Genomic DNA, 24,750 nt, shown 5'->3' with positions numbered 1-24,750 from the left:
GCCAAGCTTCTTCCGGGTCAGCGACAATCACCGCCACCCCAATCAGGCCCGCGGTCCCCCATCCCGCTAGTCCCGTGCGCGCGAGGGCCAGGTCGCCACCGCCCGCAGGTTGCGGGAGGGGAGGAGGGCGAGGAGGAGGAGGAGGGCGGGCGGCGCGGGAGAGGGGGAGGGAAGGAGGGAGGGAGGGGACGGCAATCCGAGGAGGAGGAGGAGGAGGAGGAGGAGAGACCAGCCTCCCGCAGCTGGCGAGGAGAATGGGAGTGCGGGGCGCCAGACCGCCGCGGGGTGTCACGGCCGCGGCCGAGCTCGGCAGGCGCGGAGCAGGCGCCCGCCGCTTTTAAAGCCGGGAGGGCGCGGCGGCGGCGGCGGGCGGATCGCGGCGCGCGCGGGGCGCCGGGCGGCGGCCGGATGGAGAGGAAGGGCTCGGCGACCGCGGCCAAGGGGAACCCGAGCCCGCCCGCGGCCGGCGAGGCGCAGCGGCCGCCGCCGCCACTGTGCGTCCCGGGCGGTGGTGGTGGCGGCGGCGGCGGCGGCGGCGGGGTCCCGACGCGCGGCCAGGTTGGGGCGGCGGCCGAGCCCGCCGAGTTCATCCGGCGGGCGCACGAGTTCAAGAGCCAAGGGGCGCAGTGCTACAAGGACAAGAAATTCCGCGAAGCCATAGGCAAATACCACAGGGCGTTGCTGGAGCTGAAGGGGCTGCTGCCGGCGCCCGCGGAGCAGGAGCGGGACTCGCGCGCGGCCTCCCCGGCAGGGGCCCCCAACCCCGGCCGCCTCTCGGAGGAGCAGAGCAAGACGGTGGAAGCCATCGAGATCGACTGCTACAACAGCCTGGCAGGTGAGCTGCGCCGCGCCCGCGCCCCTCCTCCCCTGCCCGTCCGCCCCCCGCCCGGCGCCCGGCGCCGGGCGCAGGGGCCCCCCCTCCGGCTCTCGGGTCCGAGCCTACCGCTGCGGCGCGCCCGCGCTGCCGGCTTCCCCGCTGGCACCGTGCTGCTCCGGGAAGGAGAACCCGGGAGGGGGGCGCTTTGGAAAAAGTGACTTTTAGGATTATACCGTCCAAAACTCGTTGTCATCCCGTGTCCCTTCCCCCTCGTCCGTCGTAAATCTCACCTAAAAATAACTGGACACACAGAAGGGGACCCAGCTGGCCTGGTGGCGATCGCTGCTGCTACCGCTCACCAGTGGACCTGGGTCCAAATGCGGGAAGTGGCGCCCAGGGTGGGCACCCGCACCCACCGCATGCCCAGTGGCTGCCCTCCTCGGGTACCATTGGCACCAGAGCTCGCCCTCACCTTGCCCTCAACTGACCGCATCCCAAAGGCTAAGGTCCTTCCCCAAGTTCCCTTGGCCTCAGTAGCAAAGGGCAGTTTGCCACGAGCCTTCAGCATCTTGAGCAAAATGGATTCCAAAATGCCACTTTCTTCTCTCTCAGCTCTGCTGGGGCCCCCGGTTGCCAGGTGAAGAGAGCGATCTCAAAGGGAAGCTAGTTCATGGTTGAGCTTGAGCTGTGTGTAACATCCTCCCTCCCTGTAGCGCTGGTCCTCTCCCCAGCTGGCTGCTGGGCCTGATTTGGAAAAAGGGGACCCTTCTGTTGGGATGAGAAGGCGAGATACACATTCCAGAGTTCACTTTGGGGATTTAGGTCAAAGTCAGACATTTTTAAAAATTTAACTTTGGCACAGGAAAATGTAAAACCTCACAAACAACAACAACAAAAACAAAAGGAAGAGTCTGGGTCTTTCCAGGGCCTTGCTGTGAGAAGGTGGGAGATGTTGGCAGACGCGATGACCTTATATTTGAAAGGCACTCTCTACTCCTCTCTCACCCCATTTGATGGGATTTGGGCATGGTCCAGCTCCTCTGGCCAAGTAAAAGGCCATTCCTCCTAGTTCCTAACCCTTGAAGTTGCCTAAAACTAGCTCCGGACAGTTGGGGCAGAGTCACTTTGAGAGAGTGACTGGGTGTGGCTGGGGATGGTGGATGTGTCTGGGGTGCAGGCGGTCGGGGCATGAAAAAAACCTGGCAGTGATTCTGCTCTGTTCCCTTTGAGGTTGCTAGTGCCAGCCTGCCTCTGTCTTCCCGTGATGCCATGTCCAGGATCATCCCGACCCAGGCAAAACCCAGCCACTTTATGAATTGTAGTTTGCAAATGTAAAGGATTAATAGACTGGTGGTAGTAGCAGCTGTAAAAATGGTGGTGCTAACAATGATGGCGGCAGATAAAGTAGTGGTATAGCCAGATGGACTATCTTGGTCCATCATAACGTACAGCTTGATTCTCTTTATTTCCTGTAAGTCTCTGGCATCCTTGCTTCCGCCTGATGAATAGTTAAAGGGCAGAGTGGCCGTGGGTGGAGGAAGAGGCACTCTGGATCACTAATGCGGCGGTTTCAGAGTGGTAATGGAGTCTTAATATTTAGTGTTGTCCATGGGCATTCTAGGCTTGCCCCTCACCCCACGCTTTTGGCTGCTGGCCTGTGGCTAGGACTGCCCATCTCCTACCACAGAAGTGGTTACATTTCCATGGTGAAACCAAAGACGTGTCCTGGGTCAGGCGAGCCCAGTCAGGGTGGGGCTCAGGTCCCGCCAGCTCCTCCCCACCCTCCCCACCCCCCCCCCACCCGCGCCCCAGGCACTTTGGAAAACTTCTGTGGTGGGAGAACGGGGAGTACAGGAGCAGATTTCCCCACTGCTGCCTTCTCCAGCACTCACCACTCTTCATATTAATACTTTATTGTGTGCACTGCGCTGGGCACTTCACGCACAATGTGCTTTTTAATTTTTTTTTTAATGTTTATTTATCTTAGAGAGAGAGAGGGAGACAGAGAGAGACAGAGCGCGAGTGGAGGAGGGGCAGAGAGAAAGAGAGACCTACAGAATCCGAAGCAGGCGCCAGGCTCTGACCTATCAGCACAGAGCCCAACTCGGGGGCTCAAACTCACGGACTACGAGATCATGACCTGAGCCCAAGTCGGACAGCTAACCGGCTGAGCCACCCAGACACTCCAATGCACTTTTTAATCTTTACACCAACTTGCTAAGAGATTGTAGAGAAACAAAACAAAACAAAACAAAAAACAACCCAAGGTTCCAGAGCCACTCAAGTTCAAAATCAATGTTCTTGTCATCACACCTTGATGCACAAAGTAAGTGTCTCTAGGCCTCTGTCTCCCTGAATCCAGGGTCAGGTGGGCTTTAGAGCCCTACCCTTGAAAAATTCTGTTGGGGGATCTGAGCCCTGGTAACCAGGAGGAAGTAATACAGTACCTTAATTCAAAAACCTGGTAGGGCTATTTCTAAATATTTTCAACTTTTAATGAAAAAGAAAAGAAGAGTAATTACAAGCTGAGCAGTCGTGTCAAAGCCAAAATCTGTATACTGTATAGAAAATTCAGCTGGGAGAGGGGATCCTGGAAGTCACCTGGAGAGGGAGAAGCCTGATGTTGATTTCCTTTGGGATAATGCATTAAATCTGTTACTACGATCTCAGAAATTCTAGCTAATAGGAAAGTATCCTTTCTTGTCAGATTACAAAAGTAATACGTACCTATAAAGTGTTTTTTTCTTTTAGAATATATCAAAAAGTTTAAAGAAGAAAATACCAAATTACCTTTAATCCCACCACCTAAAGGCATTCCTTGTGATGTATTTTCTCCCTGTGTTTTTTTTCCTACACATAAACGTAAACTGCTCGCAAAGCAAGGACCTCCTGTATCTCCTGCTTTTATTTCCACTTACCATTATGCCAGGAACACTGTTACGTTTCATTAAAATCTTGTTGTGAAGATTGTTCAAAATGGGAACATGAACATTTTAAGTGTGGGCTTACAATTATCATCGGATGGCAAGGGAAGAAAAGATCACTGTTATTGTTGTCAGTGACACAACAGTGCAGTGTCGCCCATAATGTACCCTGTCCCCCTCACGCCTGCTAATAGGAAGGAGACAGCAGCTGCACATTCTTTCTGGCAGAAAGGCAACTGACCCTTCCATCTGGGCCACAGTGCCTGCTGAGTGGCCCAGCCAGCTCCTGGTGGAAGCAGCCTGAAGATGTTCGTGCCCACAAGGATCTGTCCTCCTATGATGTCCTATGGACATCAGCTGTCCATAGAGGGAGATGTTTGGGATTTGGAAGGAACTTGGACTAGCCCAGAAGTACCTAGAGGATTAGGCTCTGTTGCCGAGGGCATCTTCGCACCAAATAAAATGCTGTGGTGAGGCTTCTGGAGAAAACTTAGATCTGATGAACCCTGGTACTCTTCATGGAAGGCTCTAAGAGAATAACAAGAGGGCAGCTAGAATGTGCTAAGAAATGCTAGTCTAAAAATCCACTTAGATGACTCGAGGAGGTCGCATGAAGGGTGTGAGAGCAGTTATCAACGTGCCCATAGTTGTGGTCCATTCTGGCTTGGAGTCCCTCCTGATTAGGAGGGATCTGGCCAGTGCCTCAAGACCCCTGGATTTGATTTTACCTGTTTTATTCTTCAAGGAATTAAAAAAAAAAAAAAAAAAAAAGATGGGAAGCATCCTGTTCTTTCAGAATTTCAAATGACTTTGACACAGTGATTGAAAAGATCTCTGACCTGCCTGGGGAGATACAGGAATCTAATCCTTACCAAAGCTGCCAAGGAAGCCTGTGTTGGCCTGGTGATCGACTCCTGTTGACCTTGAACAAGACACAAGACTCCCCTGGGGCCTTGGAATGTTTTGTGCAGAATCTCTTGAAAGGCAGGGCCTTTAGCTCTACATGATTCCTGTGGGGCTGTGGTGGCCCCAGCTGGGGTGTGATCAAAAGGTTGCAACATGTAATGACTTTGTTGGTATTTTCAAATGATATTCGAGACTCAAATGCCAGTGGTAAAGATGCGTGCCAACAGGCCATGGCATTGGATCTGAAGGCTAGATGAGAGTCAGCTTGTGCCTCTATCACTGGCATACCCTGGGACTTTGGTTAAGCCCATACCATGTCATTTTACCCATTTTCCCATCGATTTAGAGCTATGTTTCAGAGGGGTTTTTAATTTTTTTATTTTACCAAAGGGACAGATAATATCCACTGATCCCAACTGAAGCCCCAGGACAGGGGTGTGACAAGGCCTAGAGGAGTCACACTGGGTAAAGGCCTGGGATGGACGTGCCTTAAAGCCACGGGACCAGAGCTGGCTACATAATTTATGGCGCCTAGTGCAAAATGAAAATGTGGAACTCCTTGTTCCAGAAGCAGGGAGAAAGTATCATTAAAGGTGTTAAGAGATAAAGCTTTTTTCTTACTTTCAGGATCTGTCTTTCTCTCTCTCTTGACTTGACATGGTGCTTTTATTTGCTATTTAATGTCATTATAAGAAAGTTGAAATTTTAAATTATTGGCATGAATGTCACTGTTCATCTTTATATTGTGCGATGCTAGTTTTAAGTGCAAATGTGAAAGCACTTACGTTGTGTGTGAAATCACATAAATTACACAATTCACATTTTGTAGCTTATACAGGCATATGTAGTTTCTTCTTGCTAGAACAGTGGAGATGCTGACAAAACAAAATCAACTGGCTTTATTTCATTTCTTTGTATGCATTCTTTTTTTTTTAATGCTTTTTTTCTAAGATTATTATTTTTTCTTTGGAGAGAGAGAAAACGATCTGGGGAGCGGGGCAGAGGGAGAGGGAGAGAGAACCCTAAGGAGGCTCTGAACTCAGTGGGGAGCCTGACTTGGAGCTTGATCCCACGACCTTGGGATCCCGACCTGAGCTGAAATCCAGAGTCAGAGGCTCAACCGACTGAGCCACCCAGGCACCCGTCTTTATTTATATGCATTCATCATGTGTGCACTTTCCACCAAGTTTGGCTTTCTACTGACTAGGGAAAGGAACAGGGACTATTCCCTACTCTTACCCTACTCTTTGCTTCTGTGTCATCACTTTCAGCACAAGTGGTTGGCTAGTATCCAGGGAAGTGACATAAGTAAGAAAGGATAGGAGGGGACTTGAGGTCATTTGTGCTTCTCACTGCCTTCTTTCTGCATGTGTAGCAATTTCTGGGTTGAATGAGAAGCATACCTCTTGGGGCTGTTAGCTGGTCTGCCTGCTGACTTAGTTACATCCCTGACAGTCTTACCTTGTACTCGAGCTGGGTCTTGATGAACTCTTACGCGCTGTGGGCCCGCTGGAATTCTGTGCTCATGGGGCATCATGACTGCTCTATGCAAGTGGGGCTGCAAAGAATGGCTGTGCCTGTCTCCTCTGCTCCCGTTTGTGCTTCATTCCCATCGAACTTCACTTACAAAACACAACTCCAAAGATAAAGTTGTTAGGAATTTCCAGGAAGCAACAGCAGAGCATTAAGCCCAGGGCAGGGCCCTTCTGAGCACAAGTCCTGTGTGATTCCGTGAGTCACCCACCCTTGAAACCCCGCTCAGTGGAATACCAGAAGATGACTGACTGGGTGGAAACATTCTAAGGTGGACAAAATTAGATCTAGACTCTGAGGCAGGTTGTAAGACAAAGGGCGCTCAACAGAAGTTGATGTGGAGCCAGAGAACCAAATATAAAGATGGATGGATTACAAATGCAAGAATTCAGTGGTAAAAAGGGAGATGATGAGCTAGAGTCAACGTGTACCTCAGTAGCCAGAAGATGAGTTTTGGGGTTAAGGATTGGTCAAAGGAAGGGGAAAGAAGAGGGGTTTCATGCTGAGGTGCTCAGCCAAGAGCTTGCCATCTGGACAGGAGAGCTTGACTGGCCAAGCCATCGCTGGTCCGAAGCTGTTCCTTGGGCAGCATCTTTGCCAATAAATCTTTGCCTGTAAATGTGGCTTCTGAGATCGTGTTCCAGGAGAAGATGGGAGAATTGAAACTTGTAGGATGCTTTCAAGGAAAGACCGTTCTGAATGTAGGCTTTGGGCTGAGTTTCAAGAGCGGATTCTGGGGGCACCTGGGTGGCTCAGTCGGTTAAGTGTCTGACTTTGGCTCAGGTTCGTGAGTTCGAGCCCTGCGTCAGGCTCTCTGCTTCAGATCCTCTGTCCCCCCTCTCTCTGCCCTTCCCTGTGTTCTCTCTCTCTCTCTCTTTCAAAAACAAATAAACATTTAAAAAATAAAAATAAAATAAAGTAGATTCTGAAGGTCCTTAGTTTACCAACAAGGGAAATGAGTTGGGTGGCTTTTCGCCGGAAACTCTTTAGGACACCTTAAAGTCAAAGTCCCTACAGCAAAAATACATGGGAGTGTCCCATCCAAGGCAAGGGGACTCAGCTGCAGTGAGGAGAGGAAGGCCAAGATCTGGAGCATCCAAAAGTTGCTACAGGAGCTTTACAAGTTGTGAGTGACCTCCAGATGGGATATTCCCTTCTTACAGCCTATCTCTTTCACCACCAGCCTATGTCTACTCCAAATAGCTCGGATAAAAACGAAGTGTTTCAACCAACCCGCCATCAACTTCCTGTTTCCCCAGTGACTTTGGGAAGTCAGATGTTCATGTTGGGAACAGAGTTTTCCATTTTCACCAAAATGGTTAGTCCTGCTCCAACTACATAGCCACAACCTCTAGCACTGACAGTGGTACCAGACATAAAAAAGCCAAAGATAATGCTACAAAAGATGAAAGGAGTTTAGCCTTCTGGCTGGTATTCACGTGACCTTGAAATCATTCATTAGCAATGTAAAACTCATTCCCTTTCTCTTATACATAGACATTTTCATGTCAGCAATAAAATGATGCCAATGTCTAGTAGGATCCAAACCAACACTTCCCAAATATTTTTGAAAACGAAGCAGGATGTGTAGTGCCAAGGTAGGTTGACTTGAACTAAAAGCATCTCAAGTTGAAATGTATCCAAGTGGACCTTCTCTTCCCTTTCTGCCAAAAGGACATTCAAAGAGTACTCAAGGGACATCTGGGTGGCTCAGGCGGTTAAGCATCTGACTCTTGATCTCAGCTGAGGTCTTGACCTCAGGTTGTGAGTTCAAGCCTGGCGTTGAGCTCCCTGCTGGGTGTGAAGCCTACTATGAATGAATGGATGCACGAACGAACGAATGAATGAATAAATAAAATAGCGCTCAAGTTACAGACAAGGTTTACATGGAGGAAGCTCATAGGGCAAATGTTTCCCTTCCATGGTGTTTCTGTATATAAAGAACAAAAATTGAGAAGTGGTGCTAACTAGCTATCTTGAGAGTTACGTAAAATCAGAATTATGATTTTAGATTTGGTTTGGGACCCCAAACCTTACTTACGTGTGTGGATTCCCTTGTCAGCCTGACCAACCTGGAATCTAGTATAAACTTAGGTACTTCCAACAATAGAGATACTCACCACCACCACAAAATAACAACTACAATAATAAAATTTTAGTAACAATCATGGAGCTAAAGACTACCATGACAAGCTAGCACCAGGTTGATGTTTTAAGAATGTGTTTGAGGGGCGCCCTGGCGGCTCAGTCAGTTAAGTGATCGACTCTTGATTTTGGCTCAAGTCAGGATCTCATGGTAATGAGATCAAGCCCCGTGGCAGGCTCTGCACTGGGTGTGGAACCTGCTTGGGATTCTCTCACTCCCTATGCCCCCCCTCACCCCACTCAAGTGCACACGTGTGCACTCACTCTGTCTGTCTGTCTGTCTCTCTCTCAAAAAACAAAAAAAGAGAATGTGTATGAAATAAGTGACAGTGCTTATTCCAGTAGCTGTCTCATATTAAGGATACAGTAAATTCAATCATGCCATTAATATTAATTGAGCATTTAATATGTACTAGACCCAGGGCGTGGGGCCTGAGTATACAGGAATAAACATGAAGGACAAGGTCCTCCACCTTGTGTGTGTGTGTGTGTGTGTGTGTGTATGTGTGTGTATACCACCTACCTGTATATAAACATATATAAATTACATATAATTTACACATTTATAAGTATACTTATATGTTTTTAATATATATATTTTCATTTGATCTGCCTTTGTGAGACAGAAAACTTAAACTTGGAATAGCTACGTCACTTATCTGTGGTCACATAGTAGTATGTGGCAAGCTGGGGTTTCTCATCTGCCACTCTGTAATTCCAAAGCCCATAGTCCTAACCGTTCACCTCACAGCCTCCATTTTTAGGAGTTTCTTCCTTAACTACTAAAATTTGTCTCCTTGAAATCCATCCATATTCTGTCTACCCTTGGAGGCAACATAGACATCTCACATAGACTACATCTCTTCACCTTTGTAGTAAGGACAAGCCTTGGCATTTAAAAAAAACATTTTTTTTAAACGTTTATTTATTTTTGAGACAGAGAGAGACAGAGCATGAACGGGGGAGGGTCAGAGAGAGAGGGAGACACAGAATCCGAAGCAGGCTCCGGGCTCTGAGCTGTCAGCACAGAGCCCGACGCGGGGCTCAAACTCACGGACCGTGAGATCATGTCCTGAGCCGAAGTTGGACGCTTAACCGACTGAGCCACCCCGGCGCCACAAACCTTGGCATTTTTAAGGCAACTCACTTGCTCATCTTCCAGTCTTATGTTCTGTAGGTCAAACATCCTTTTGTTGTGATTGTGCCTTCTGTGATTAGGATTCCCATTCCGTGACCATCCCGGGTGGTGAAGAGGCAAGTGGCCTGCATTCTGTAACCAGGTCAGAATTTCCCTGGGTCTTTTGTCATTAGGAAGATGACCTGAATTTGTATGGAGAGGTGTGAGGAGCCAGTGAGGCATAATTTCCAGTGAGCCTAAAGACTGCAGAAACCCTACCCATACGTCCTCCTCTTTTCTGTCCCCCTTGCTCCAGTTAGGAGGTCCTGAGAAATTTAAGTGGAAGGGTTAAGAGCGGAAACTCATTTCAGCCATTACCGTCTCAGTAATCACTTTGCGGACACAGTGAGAAATGACCTACTAGATGAATAGCATCTGGAATTATCCAAATGCATTACTCTAGACCTGGTCAGTTTTAATGTCATGAGAGGGATGATACCATCTTTTTAAAATATGTTTCAGTTTTAGTACCGAGTGAGGTTGGCCATGTATTATTTATTCCGTGCAGTGTAGGGCATTTGCAATCCTAACACTCCGGAAAGTACTATTTATTTTTTGGTTAGTGTCTTTATGATCGGCTGGTACTAGGTTCTGACTTTGCGGGTCCAAATGTCATCTCCCAAGAAACAAAATCAAAGAAGCCCCAAAGCCAGCACTAAGGAGACCAGCTGGCCCTGGGTCTAGTGCAACACTAACTGAGGTAGACCGGCATGACAGCTGGGGGCACATTCGCCACATATGTGAACTTAACCTGTTCGCAAAATCCCTGACCTTGATTTTCCTCACTTATTAAATGGGTATGGTCAGGCCAGCTTGACTCACAAGGTGAGGGCGAGGAGCAAGAAGATAATGTATGTGAATGTGCTTCCTAGCCTACAAAGTATTAGAAGTGTAAATTGTCGTTTTAAGTGATATAAATTCGTCCTGAACGTTAGCAATGTGCCTCTGGTGTTGAGGAAGGGACGGTGTGTGTACTCAATGCTCCAGATTCTTATTTGGCCCCTGAATCTCAGAAATCCTGACCACCTGTATTGGTAGCTCAGACGCAGCAGACTGAGTATTGGAAAGAAACTCACTCATTCATTGAATCTTTACTGTTCACTATGCAAATCGAAATCTTCTCTGTTCTCCTCCAAACATGGCACGGGGGCAGTGGGAACTAGGGTTCTAGTCTAGGGTCTGCTGCTCAGTTGCTCCGTGACTGTGGACAAGTCACGGCACTCTAAGCCTCCATTTCCCCAAATGTAAACAGTGGGGGTTGGGCCAGTGCCCTCACAAGTGCTGGACTGTCTAGGATTTTGAAGGCCTTTCGGCGACCCCCCCCCCCCCCGTGTCCCAGCCTTTCTTTCTGGGAGCAGATTTAGGAAAGAGACAAGAAACAAGCTCTCTTTTATTCTAGTTTACTGGTATGTGCTGACAAATAGCCATGAAAAGATCTCAACTAAGATTTCCAAGGCAACCCTTGCAAATATGGGAGTAAACCGAAATAAGGGACCTCACAGCCTCCCAGGATGATAGAGTCAGACAGAGGGTCTCTGCCAGAAACCAGGGTAAGTGTTGGAAGCCTATTTAAAATGCCATCTGGCCCCTGGACTCTTAATGGATGTCACAAAATATCACCTGTTACTGCTCTATCTTCCCAGATTATTTCAAAATTCAGACTTCGATTTGGAGCAGGCAACAGTTGCTGGCTAAGTTAATAGCGTCTCAGACAGTTGCTGCCCTTGGCCCAAAGCTAAAGATCCCTCAGGAGTCTGGGGTACAGCCAAGCATTTGGGGATATGGTTCTGGGCCTCATGCTCACCCTGAGTCAGAGATGAGCTCCTTGCTCAAATGGATCTGCACCCTCAGGCTGTGGAGGCCGCTGGGTCATTGGGAACTCGTGTAGACTCTTCTTTACGCCATCATAGGGAAGAAGGGCTGTAGCCCTGTGTGTGCCAATGAGGATGGGAGGGAAGAGAGAGAACACAGAGGGACAGACACAGGGCAGTGTGGCCTCATGGGAGAGAACTTTACTTAGTATGACAGGATCTAGGTTTGAATCCTGACTTCCTGTGGACTCCTCCATTAACCCCAGGCAGGTCCTGACCTCTCTGAGCTTGTTTCCTTTATAGTATGGGAGTGATAATATGCAGCACACAGGACTGTGATGGTGATTGAAATGAAATGACACAGCAGGCATCATTAATAAATGATGGCTTGTGTAAATCTAACCCCTACTCAGGTAGGGACCAGGACGGGAAAGTATGTGAGACGGGAGGGACAAAGGACCCTGCAAAGGAGGTTATGGGGGCGAATGGGAAGCAAGTGAGCAAACAGAGGAGGTCAAAAGAGAGGTCAGTGGCTTTAGGGCAGGGGAAGTGACCAAAGTGTAAACTAACAGCCTTCAGTGTGGGTGTTTCGAACCTGGTGCGTTCCTGGGCCCAGGAGGCTGAGTGAACAGGTAACCCATCAGGCTTCCTCTGAAGGGCAGCAGAGCCAGAAGCAAGGGCCGCTGGGACATGGGGTCTGTGCCTCCTTGCAGCTTCTCGGGATACAGGTTGGTCCAGGAGACAGAGACTGCTGGGCTCTAGGCAGACGTGTTTCGGCATGAAACTGTATCAGCAAATAAGGTTTGGTTAGAGTCCGTTCTCTGCCATTTTCCATCTTCTACCTCAGGATCCTCTGACCGTCTCTTTGAACTGAATGAGTGGGGTTAGAACCTGGGCTCTCTCACAAGTCAGACCAGTTCAGAGTCTGAGAGCAGGGTGTAGGATTTGCCAGGGAGAGAAGACGCATGCTGTGATCAGTTGGGTTCCCTGGGGAGCCTAACGAGCAAGAAAGCTTACTGGCGGGAACGGGACACGGAGGAAGGCAAGGCCTCCTTGAGAGGAAGACATCGGAGGGAGAGGCTGTGAGGCCGGTAGCCTCAGGCCTGCTCTGTGTGCTCTGTTGTGCCACATGCTGGTGCCAGCTTCCCAAGCTTCCCTCCTGGCATTCCACGAGGAAGGCCCTTCGCTTGCACAGGCATCCTGAGAGTGAACACACTAGCAGGCGTGTCCCTTGGACTCTCCTGGTAATCCCCCCTTGCAGGCGTGCCTCCGCCATGATGCCCAGGGCCCTCTCATGGCCCCAGGTCTTCCCAAGTCAGGGCCCCGGGAACAGGCAGTGCTTTCCGCTCAGGACACCCTTCAGAAGCCTTCTCTGCACTCTTCTTTGGAGTTCTACCCCTGCTCTCTTTGAAGACATAATGGGCGGAGGTGATTTTTAACATAGTTTTCCAGTTACAAAAGTGAAACGCTGTTAATTGTAGAAGATACTGCAAATAAAAGAAATTCAAAGAAGAGGCAACAACTCACTTGTCATCCAGCCATCCTGTCAACTCTTTTCTGTTTGGGTTGGTTTCCTCCCAGTCTTTCTTCTGTGTCCGTATAAACATGTATCAGCTAGCCCACTTCAAGGTCCACCTTTCTCCGGTTTATTTAGGAAGGAAGGGGTTTGTCTTATTTGTGCTGGCGCTACCCCCGGGGACCCCGACTTCCTTACTCTGTCCCTGCAGGATGCCGCTCACTTTCCCCGGGTGTCAGCCAGGGGGCACTTCTTCCCTTTGTGGCCTCTTCCCTTTCACGTCCTGTGCTACTACCAACGCATCAGGCTGTACAGTTACCGAAGGTTGCGGGATCCAAAAGGGTTTACATCTCAAAAACTGAATATTCAAAATTCTTTTTCTTTTTTAAAAAAAATGTTTATTTATTTTGAGAGAGAGAGAAAGAGAGCACGTGCAAGCAGGGGACAGGCAGAGAGTGAGGGAGAGAGAGAGAATCCCAAGCAGTCTCCACACCATCAGCACGGAGCCCAATGTGGGGCTCGATGTCACGAACCATGAGATCATGACCTGAGCTGAAATCAAGAGTTGGGTGATCAATTGACTGAGCCACCCAGGTGCCCCGACCGCTTAACTTTTTTTTTGGCAGGTTCCAACATCCTACCATGTTCCTCAGATTCTTTTCTCCCCTACAAACCTTCTGTTTCTTAGATTCTCCCACTTTCACATTCAGGTCGTTTCACAGACAGAGCAGTTTGCTCATCTTTTTATCTGCCTTATTTGCCTCCAACTCATCTCTAAGTTTCACCTTACCCACTAGAGCAGTTGGTGAGGGTATTCTTTTTTTTTTTTTTTTTAATGTTTATTTGTTTTGAGAGAGAGAGAGAGAAAGAGTGCAAGGGGAGGGGCAGGGAGAGAGGGAGACACAGAATCTGAACTCCAGAGCTCCGAGCTGTCAGCACAGAGCCCAATGCGGGGCTCGAACCCACGAACCATGAGATCATGACCTGAGCCGAAGTTGGATGCTTAACCGACTGAGCCACCCAGGAGCCCCTGATGAGAGTATTCTAAAAAAAGGATAATTTCTTCCCTAAGAGGAACTCTGATGACTGCTATTGCAAATTCTCCACCTGATACACACACACACACACACACACACACACACACACACACACAGTTATTTTTCACAAGATTCACATTGTACTGCACAAATGTTTACAACCTTTATTTTTCCACCGATGTTTTCCACTAAGAATGTCTTTTTAGTGTCATGAAGTATTTTTCTACAGCATGATTTTAATGTATGTCATGTTCCATTATACCCATGTCCCATTATTTATTTAACCAGTCTTCTACTGGTAGATAGTTTGGTTATTTCCAACACTTTGCTAATATAAACAGTGCTGCCATAGAGAGGCCACAGAAGTGCTCTTTCTGTTACATATGTGCCTGTTAATTAACTTACCCCCAAAATATCTGGTGACATGATGTTTGCACAGGTGCCATGGAAGGATTGTGGGGAAGGCAACAGGAATAGGAGAGAGGATGCTGGGGTCCAAAGGGATGGCGGGCGAGATCATCAGACCAGGAAAAGCCTTCTTTAAAGTCCAAAAGGAAAATAGGATGGGATTTTGGCTTCTGAGATTTCCCTTCATCCTGGCTCAGAATTCCTGACACTAAGCATGACATGTGTCTTGGCCAGAGCCAGCAAGGTAAACATAATTTCAGGCGATGGGTTTCTTCTATTGCTAGGTATATACTTATCATCACATTCCAAATGGCCCAGCTGCTCCCCCCACCATTCCCACTTCCAACCCAAGAAAGGGATGTTAATGAAGACTCCAATAAGCATTAATCCTGTCCTACCACCCATTCCTATCCTGTGTGTCTACCACGTGAGGTCAAGAATGAGAATTAGGGGCCACAGGGAGATAACTTATCAGTATGCCACCATAGCACCTGAGTGGTTCCCTCATGAACAGGGGTATGTCGAAGGCACCAAAAAGCTGAACTGACCTCAGGCTTTGGCATTACACTCTGTTGAGCAGACTCTGACATCTCTTAAAGGACTATCAACATGAGCCTTCAACTTAAAGGATTTTAGATGGGTTTTTCACCTTAGCTCTCTCACCTGCCATGTTAACACCTAAGTGCTGGCCAAGAAAGGCTGAAAAAGAAGAGTGTCAGCTCCTTGAAGGTACCAGTGTCTTTTCAACGCTGTCCATTTTCCTTATGAAGCCCTGGGCGTAGGCTGTGATGAATAATTTTTTAAAATTCTTTTAATGTTTATTTATTTTTGAGGCAGAGAGAGACAGAGCGTGAGTGGGGGAAGGGCAGAGAGAGAGGGAGACACAGAATCCGAAGCAGGCTTCAGGCTCTGAGCCATCAGCACAGAGCCTGATGTGGGGCTCGAACCCACAAGCTGTGAGATCATGACCTGAGCTAAAGTTGGACGCTCAACCAACTGAGCCCCCCAGGCCCCCCTGAATAATTTTTTTTAAAGTTTATTTATTTTGAGAGAGAGAAAGAGAGAGAGCACGAGTGAGTTGGGGAGGGGCAGAGAGCGAGGGAGAGAGAGAGAGGATCCTAAGCAGGCTCCACCCTATCAGCGCTGAGCCTGAAGTGGGGCTTGAACCCACAGACCATAAGATCATGACCTGAGCTGAAACCAACAGTCAGACACTTAACTGACTGAGCCACGCAGGTGCCCCGAATATATCTTTTTCAAATAAGTTTACTAAGAGGCCCTGCCCAAATTGTGTGGCGATGGTGAGAGCAGCATCCCTTGTTCAAGCAGCTCTTGAATGTTGGGGACATCCAAGTGAAAAAGTCAAAGGGTGGGGAAACAAAGAGCAGCTGGGTCCTGGTGCAAAGTAGGGCTCTTCAAAGACAGTTTTGCTAAAACAAAGAAAGCAAAGGAAGCCCTTGGCAGTGTGTGTTCAAATCAAATGCGAGCATGTGCTGGATTGGAAAACAGAAGGCCAGAAATGAATGTGAATGGCCCCAGAGGAGACTGAACCCACTGGACAAAGCCACACACTCCTGGCAGTGGGAGCTGCAGCATCACTGGCAGGAGAGCTCTTGTCTGGGCACCAGGCAGGGCAAGGCTGGTGTGAACAGATACAGCCATCTTCCTGCTCTTACAGTTTCCCAGTGCCTTGGACTCGGAAGAGACCTTTAGAGATCATGGAGTCCAGGTTTCCAGGTCAGCTGGAGTGGAACCAATATGGGACTTGGGTTTAGATGACTCTGGCTCTTTCCTTACAAGTCAGATGGGCTCAGCAAGCCACTTAACTTCCTTAAGCCTCAGCTTCTGGAAACAGGACTAATAATACCTATTTCCCACAGTCATCTTGAAGGTCAGGGGAGTTGTGAAACAAGATACTAACGTTAGGTATTGCTACTTATCAAGCATACAATGTATGCAAATCACAATGATGTGATTTTGCTGTGGGACGATTTAAAGATGCCCTACAGAATGCTTGTCTGGAAGGGCAAAGAAGACATGTTTCATGAATAATTGCAATGATGGGCATGATCTGAGTATATGGCTGTGAAAAATCATTTTATTCTCTGGAAAACTAAAGGGTCCACTTGATGATTATACCTATAGATCTGACCTCATTGGAAAAAAAAGAGTACCCAACAGGAAACCATTACCATCAGGTAGTAGAAACAAACAATGATTTCCCAGCAAGTTAGAAATAGAAGGAAATTATCTGATGTTGATAAAGAGTTTCTACCAAACAACTAAAGCTAACACCATGCTACATGATGACAGATTGAATGTTTTCCCTCATGACCCAGTGTACCCTTGGGAATTTGTCCTAGACAAATGAAAGCTGTCTGTGACTGTTCACAGCAGCGTTATTCACAATAACCAAAACACCAAGAACAGCTCAGATGTCCTTCATCAGATGAAATGGTCAGATGATGGTACATCCACACCGTGGAATACTACTCAGCAGTAAAAGGGACGAACTGTTGATCCATGCAACAGCTTGGATGCGTCTCAAGGGGATTATGCTGAGTGAAAAAAAGCCGACTCCCAGAGGCTTCGTACTGTATGGTTCCTTTTATGTGATGCTTTGAGATGACAAAATTTTAGTAAGGAAAAATGGACCAGTGGTTGTCACGGGTTAAAGAGGAGTTGGGGATACAGGAGGGGTAGAGATGCAGTTATTAAAGGGCAATAGGAGGGATCCTGATGGCAGCGGAACTGTTTTGTAACTTTGAAAGTAGATAGAGGAATCTACGTAAGTGATAAAATGGCATATAACTAGACATACACGCACGAGTACAAGTAAAGCTGCAAAAATCAATCTGAGGATTGTGTTAGTGTCAGTCTTATGGCCAACACATTATGCTATATAGTTTTATAAGATGTTACCATTTGGGGGAGACTGGGTCAAGGGTGCAGGGGAGCTTTATGGATTATTTCTTACACCTGCATGTGAATCTACAGTTACCTCAACAAAAATTTCTGTTAAAAAATAATACTAAGGGGGTTGGTTTTACAAGCACCAGCTAAGGTAGGGGTTGTTTCAGGAAGAAACCAGAGACGGATCATGTCAGCCCTTGGAGGATAACAGTAGACTCTCAATGGAATTGGAGATGGTGGTGGTTTTAGAAGTTTTAAAAAAAAAAAAAAGGCTTGGTGGAAACTCTGCACTTGGTTTTGTTTGTTTGTTTGTTTGTTTTCCTCTTTGATGCAGAGAGGGATCTAGAGAGTTATACAGGAAGCTTCCAGATGAGAAGTATACATAAAGAGTGGGCAGTTTGGCACTGTGAGGGCCTCACACTTAGGCCTCACAAGAAGCAGAACTCAGGCCTCAAATCTGTCCAGTGAAGGAAACGAGTTAAAATTCGTTATAGGCAGTTGAGCATCCTGGGAAGGCAGTGTGTGTAACACTTGGGAGCACAGTCTCAGGGGCCAGGTGGCTCAGGCTCACATCCTGGCCCTGACACTTAGTTGTTTGTGACCCTGGGCAAAGTGAATGAACTTCCCTGGGCCTCAGTTTCCCCATCTAGAGAAGTACTAGAGCCTTAGGTTGTTATCCAGATGAAATGAGTTAATGCTTACAACAGTGCTTGGCCCATTCATACTTAATAAAAGTTATCTGCTCTTCATTTAACTACCCTTCCGGAAGGATGGATGGACACTTCCTCCTGGTACAGGGCTAGATTCTCTTGAGCTTATTATGGACCATTTCAGCCTTCTGCCCTGTTTCCCCATTTCCCTGGCCTGAGCTCCTGTTCTCCAGCGAGAAGTCTCTAGACTCTAAGAAGAGAAGAACCCAAAGTGTCACAAGCTGATCATCTGCCCGAGAACAATTGTTTTCCCACCCGTGCAGGTTTTTCTAGCTCTAGGATTGGCCATCTGGGACGTGTGTGCCCTCTCGGGTAATCCTGGAACTCCTCCCTGCTGTCCTGGGCTCTCAAGGTTTAACCAACTGGTTGATCCCTAAGAAACATACATCCAAAATGCTAGTATATAAAGTACCAGCTCAGAAGGTGAAGGCTACCTGCAGGCACCCGCTGGGGACTTACTAAAAATGTGTGTTACTGGGCCTAGCCCTTGGGAATCCACATCACTGGGCATGGGGTCTAGGATCTCCACGTTAAACAAGTTTCCACGGATGATTTAATGAGAAACATTTGTGGGGTTCGCGTCAGATATCAGACTTTTTTTCATCCTGCCAGCAAGCCTTCAAGGAAAAGGTAGATAGCGGGGCGCCTGGGTGGCTTAGTGGGTTAAGCATCCGGCTTTGGCTCAGGTCATGATCTCACAGCCTGCAAGTTTGAGCCCCTTGTCGGGCTCTGTGCTGACAGCTCAGAGCCTGGAACCTGCTTTGGAGTGGCTCCCTCTGTCTTTGCCCCTTTCCCCACTCACGCTCTGCTCTCACGGGCTCTCTCTCTCTCTCAAAATAAATAAACGTTTAAAAAAAATTTTTTTTAAGGAAAAGGTAGATAGCAACCATAATTATCTTTATGTTTACCCACTTCAAAGTTGAGACCCTGAGAGGTGACGCGTTTTAACCCAAGGACACACGCGTGAATGCCACTGCTGGGAACACCGTCGCATCAACTAACTCAGAGGCACTGAAACTGACCAGCAACTTGTCTGCTAAAAACACTTCTGACTTCCCTGCTCCCCCCCACCTGCCAGACTCTCTATTGCCGTATAGAGTCAGGAGCTGACTTATTAATTTTCCTGCCACGCTGGCATTTAGAGCTCCTAGCTCTCCTGGATTATTGGGGCTGCAGAGGAGCTCAGTGACTTTGGGTCCAGCCCCACCCCATCCATAAAGCTGTCAGCCAGATACTGACTATGGAACCTGCTCATCCATCCTCGATGAGGGAGCAGGTGCAGACAGCACTACTGTTTGCGGTTGGGTGTGTAGAGGGGTAGAACCACCTGTTGACTCAGAGGCTGTCCCGGGTGTAAGCGAGGAGAAAATAGGCCCGGAGCCCCACTCCATTCATTCCCTTAAGCCCCCTTTTCTGGCTGCAAAGCTACTTTTGGAATGTTCTCTGCATATACCCATCCACTCCCAGTAGAGAAGACCCACCTCTGAAAGGAAAACCGGCAGGGAAAACCAAGCCTCAGACCTGGGTTTGGGGAGCACTGGGGGCACGTGCGAGTTTATATACGTCCAGGCCGTGAAGCAAAACCGAGAAATCAAAAGAAATCAGGGTTTTCAGAACTCTGAACTCCAGCATTTGTGTATGTAGAGGAGAAAATCAGCGCTTTCATGGAGAGGTGGAACTGGGGTGGGGGTGGGGTTGGTCATTCCAGTCCTGGATACGGAGCCACACGCGTAAAGTTTCCGTCGTTTCACTGCCCAGGCTGCATTCTCACGGCTCTGTCATAGAAAGACCCTCTAAATCACCCTCCAGAATGTCTCTGACCCATCTTGAAAATTTGTTTTAAATCCGGCTTGAGCTCTGGGTATGTATGTGTCATACCCTGTGTGTAGGACTCAAAATGGAAATGTTCTCTGACGAATGTACACGTTGCTGGGGAAACCATGTTTGACAAATGGCTTCCTAAAGAGCTGGCGCTTATGAGAATCGGTTTCTGTGCCCAGCACCGTGTGAAGCACATACCATACGTTAATTTTCTCATTTTCTCATCACAAGTGTTCCCACAAAATAGATATTATTATCTCCACTTAATACATAAGAAGAATGAGGCCGAGGGAGATTAAGTAACATGCTCAAGGGCCTGGGCTACTAGGTGGCAGAGCTTGGATTGCAGCCCAGTCCTGGATCTCCAGATCGAGCAATTGATGTTCAGCCAGGACACCCCAGAACTGGCACAACGGCACAATACTATATGCCTATCCGGATAGGTTATGACCTATCCCGGTCGTTAAATATTCCGAATGTCACCTCCGTCCCGATCCAGACTCCATCCACTTTACGGCTATGCTGTGACCCCTTAAAAATAAATTTGAAAACCAAATAATTTGGTCCACTTTTGGGAGATTTCCCCCCACTAATGTAATGGCCACTCCCTGAGTCCACGTCTCAAAGGGATGAGCAGTAAGGTTTATTAGTTTCCTAAGGTCGCCATCACAAAGCAGCACAAAGTGTGGCTTAAGATAACAGAAGTCTTGTCACAGTTCTGGAAGCTAGGAGGGCAAGGCCAAGGTGTTGCTCACGTTGGTTCCTTCTGAGAGCTGTGAGGGAGTAGTCAGTTCCATGTCTCTCTCCTAGCTTCTTGTGGCCTAGGTTCCCTGGCTTGTAGATGGCCGCCTTCTACCTATGTCTTTTCACATCGTCTTTCCCATATGTGTGTCTGTCTCTGTGTCCAAATTTCTCCTTTTTCTAGAGACACCAGAACCCTGTGTTGATGGGCCCTGTATTGAATTAGGGCCCATCCTAGTGACCTCATGTTGACTTGATTACCTCTGTAGAGACCCTTTCTCCAAATAGGATCATATTCTAAGGTATTGAGGATGAGGACTTATCTTTTGGAGAAGTCACAATTCAACCCATAAAGTGGGGCAACCTCCTTCTCCTCACTCCCAGCCCCAATCCGGTCTTTCCTTCCCTCCCATCCAGTCCATGCTTCCCTTCTGGGCAGCTGGTAAGGACAAACTATAGCAGATCAGTTGTAAGAAGAAAACCAATGACTGCATGAACTTGTCCTTCCTTCTCTCATCCAGCTTCCCTTCATCTCATGCCAGTGAGTGGCACTTTGCCCAGGCAGTCACTATGCCCTGCGTGCACCAGGAAAAACAAAAACAAAACAGGTGCCAGAGCCAGGAGAACCTGACATGTTTTAGCCTGAGGTCTCAGTGTGGTTGCTTTGGAGAACATCAAACATATGATTTCCTCTGTTCGAGTGCACGGCTGGGCCATGGGGTTCTTTCGGTTGCCGATTCTCTTTTTCCTACCACAGACCCCTTTGTGGAGTAAAGAAAGCCTGCCAGCTCCTTTTATAAAAGCATACTCTAACCACCCAAGGTTGGCAGTGGAAGAGGAATCTCCACATACAAGGGATGGTTGGACATTTATAGCCCAATTTTTGTCCCCCCCAATTTACCTTTCTCTTGTAACTTGCACTGTCTACAACTTCTGTCACCATTATGGGCTTGGGGAAGGCTTTTCTCTTCTAGAACTTCTTCCCAACCATTAGAAACTTGTCTTAATTCTCCACAGCTTGGTTGATGCAGGGCTGCAGCATTTGTTTAAACATGTCAGAAGACTCAGAGACCGGAAGGTTAATAACATTTCTTTCAAAAGGGTTTCCGGGTGTGATTGTCTGGGAACTCAGGGCTATCTTTACATGTCCACCGTGGACACGGCTTCCCACTTTGCACCCCCTCTGCCACCACATGACTACATCTTTGGATCCAAATATATACTCAGAGTGGAGGCCACAGACGGGAACAAGCTTCCTGTCCATCCAGCATGAGGCCTGCCTTCCCAAGTTCACAGCCTCCTCTGCTGAGACTGACTGATGGTGGCTGAACTTACTCCCTTCAGGGAAGATCCTGCCCCGGTCCATGGCCTTGGGAGGCCACATAATCCAATCTCTATGTGGAAAAAAAAAAATCTCCACATAGAGGGAGATTTGTTTTACAGAAGCCCTTTTGATCTCTGCCCTACCACTCCTGAGTGCCATCCCCAACAGAAGATACCTCACCATAAGTCACAGGGAGACAGAATTCCTTTCGAAGAGGAACCAATGAAACAATGGCATCTCTCTCTTAAGTGGCAACCATTTGTATTCATAGGCTGTTAGACTGCAATGGAGAGCACAGATTATTCAGCCAAGTGGAGGCCCCTCCCTTTACAGATAGGAAACTGAGGCCCAGAAAGGGAAAGTGATTTTCATACTGTTGGCTAATGGCAAAAGTGGGACTAGAATCCAGTTTTTCTGATCCCCAGCCCAGTACTCTAAAATATTGGCCCATTCCATATAGCAGAGAATTTAGACTGTCGTATTGTAAACTTTAATTCACATGGAGACCAGGTTACAACAACGTGGAAGAATACTTCTGAATCATCAGTGAACCCAAAATGACAGTCTTAGCCCTCCTGGATGAAGGGCTTTAACCACATGAATGTGACAGCAGAGGGAAAATATTTCAGAGGTTCCCTAATGTTCTATCTCCTCGTTGCCTCTTAAACTGATCCCCCTCCCCTGTCTTTCTGCCTCCACTTGAGCCAACCTAGTCAAACCATTTCTTCATCCCAGGTGACTAATAACAAAGTCCCAGATCCTAAACACAGTCCAGAAGGGTCTGGGTGTCCTGGTTTCATCTTACTTTTCCAGCTTTTTTAGAAAAATGTTTTTATTTTTGAGAGAGAGAGAGAGAGAGAGCATGTGCATACATGAGTGGGGGGAGGGACAGAGAGAAGGTGACAGACAATCTGAACAGGTTCTGCACTTTCCACACAGATCCTGAGGGGGGGCTTGAACCCACGCACCAGGAGATCATGACCTGAGCGGAAGTACGACGCTCAACTGACTGAGGCACCCAGGTGCCCTCACCTTTCCTTCCTTTTACCCATCCTTTCCATCTCTCTGTTCCAACCAGGCGTGGTTCCCCAGAACTCCTCAAATAAGTCATTTGCCCCCCACCACCATCTCTTTTTCTAACAGAGAAAAGAAAAAGTTCTGCCTAGAAAGAAAAGAAGAAGAAAAAGATTCTGCCTAGAAAGCTTTTTCTCCTTTCCACCACCGAGATCACTGGTTCTCCAACAGGGGGGAGTTTTACCCCCCCACAGGACCTTTTGCAGTATCTGGAGACATTGTTTTGTTCTCACAACTGGCATCCAGTGGGTAGAAGCCAGGGATGTTGCTAAACATCATACAACGCGCAGGGCATTTCCCCACGACAGAAAATTATCCAGCCTAAGATGTTTTAGTGCTAAGTTGAGGAACAATCAGTCTTCAGAGCTTCACTTAAATACCACTTCTTCCATGAAGTCCTCCCATGATACTGTATATTGGTTGAGGTCCCTTCCCCCTCAGTGTGTTCCCACTCTTCCCTTCTCCTTCTCCATCTTGGCCCATGGGAGTATCTGAGATCATGGAACCCGTGCCTTCCCCACCAGCCCATTAGCTCCAGGACAGAGTAGGTGTTTGGTTCACTACTGATCCCAGTGCCCAGTGCAGTTAGGGATTGCTTTTTGCCTTATTGACCCTGCCACACAGAGAAAGGTGGTTTACGCAGGTGACGTGGCTTTTTCCAGGGCTTACTTGGGTTTTGGAGGGCTTCAAACACAGACCCACAGATACCCATGGTCAAGAGCACAGTCTGGGGATCCTGGCAGAAGTGGGTAAATATCATAATTCTACCACCTCCTAGTTGAGTGACTTTCAGTAAGTTACTTAATTTCTCTGGAACTGGGTTTCATCGTTTGTAAAAGAAGCATAAAAATAGAACCTGCTTCATGGTTACCGTGAAGATGAAAAGGTGTGGTATACGTAAGGTACTGAGCGCCATCTCTGACATGGGGTAAGGGATTAACCACTAAGAGGAAGAAAGGGCCGTGGGATAACGTGACCCATTCTAAAAGTCCACCATAATCCCCAGGCCCTGGGTGGTGGGCATAGCGACGTGGAAAGAACATCAGGAGACTGCCGATCAACCTCTCCTGAACTCTCTCCACTCCTTAGAGTGTGCCTACAAACATCCCCTCTTACCTCTCCCTTGGGCTGGTTATATGAACCCTAAATAGCTCCCCACTAAACTAGAGGGGTGCCTAAAAATCACCTATAGGTAGGGCTGCAGGCAGCTTTCCAGACTGCCTCTTTCTCCCTCCCTCCTGGAGCCTCTTAAGAGCTCTGGCCTGGCACCCCAGGTTTCTCGTCTGGATCCCACCTCTCTGGCCAGCCTTCAGTCGGCAGCCCATTTAGACCCAACTCTAGCTTTCTCTGTCTTCCTGGGCTCCGCCTGTGGTGCCAGCTGGGGCCCCACCCCCTTACCAACCTGGCCCCACCTCCCACCCGGTCTGAACCCTGGTCCACAGTCAGGTATCACAGTTCCCAGCGGATGTGGCTCTGCAGGGGAATTTGCAACATTTGCACGGAACGATTCCCAGAATTTGATTGCTATCCTTCCTTTTGCCCCGGAGGAGGAGGATCTTTTCCATTCCCAGCCCTCTTTGCTTCCTTTCCCCAACACCCCACCCTCATTTTAGACATTCAAAAGCTGTTTTTAAAAGAGACAAAGGTCCACTTCCTACGCTGCTCAGGTCAGCAAACAGAAGTGTCCATCTGAAGATGGACGGCTAGATGGGAAGAGGGCGGCCCCGCCCGGGCAGTGAGGATGCCAAATGAGGCATGTGGGAACCAGACCGGAAATCCTTTAGCTCTGGGAGCAGGTGTGGGAGCCGAGTCCCACACGGGTAGCCATGCACAGGAACCCCCTTGAGAGAAACCCCTCCCTGTCCACAGAGCCCTGTGAGCAGCTGGGCGGAC

General features: G+C 48.1%; 1 protein-coding gene across 1 annotated transcript in view; it reads left to right on the top strand.

Annotated features, from left to right (window-relative positions):
* Window positions 1-408: 408 nt before the first annotated feature.
* The window catches only part of TTC9 (tetratricopeptide repeat domain 9), a 29,057-nt gene continuing 4,715 nt past the window's right edge, over window positions 409-24,750 (top strand). The window contains exon 1 of the mRNA XM_047079756.1: window positions 409-835. Coding sequence (XP_046935712.1) covers window positions 409-835 — 427 coding nt within the window. The remainder of the gene's footprint in view (window positions 836-24,750) is intronic.

This window comes from Lynx rufus, unplaced genomic scaffold (genome assembly GCF_022079265.1).
Source record: "Lynx rufus isolate CCGP_SWC_20201006 ecotype Redwood Valley unplaced genomic scaffold, mLynRuf1.p SCAF_17, whole genome shotgun sequence".
In the NCBI taxonomy this organism is placed as follows: domain Eukaryota; kingdom Metazoa; phylum Chordata; class Mammalia; order Carnivora; family Felidae; genus Lynx; species Lynx rufus.
This window is presented reverse-complemented; position numbering and strand designations above follow the sequence as displayed.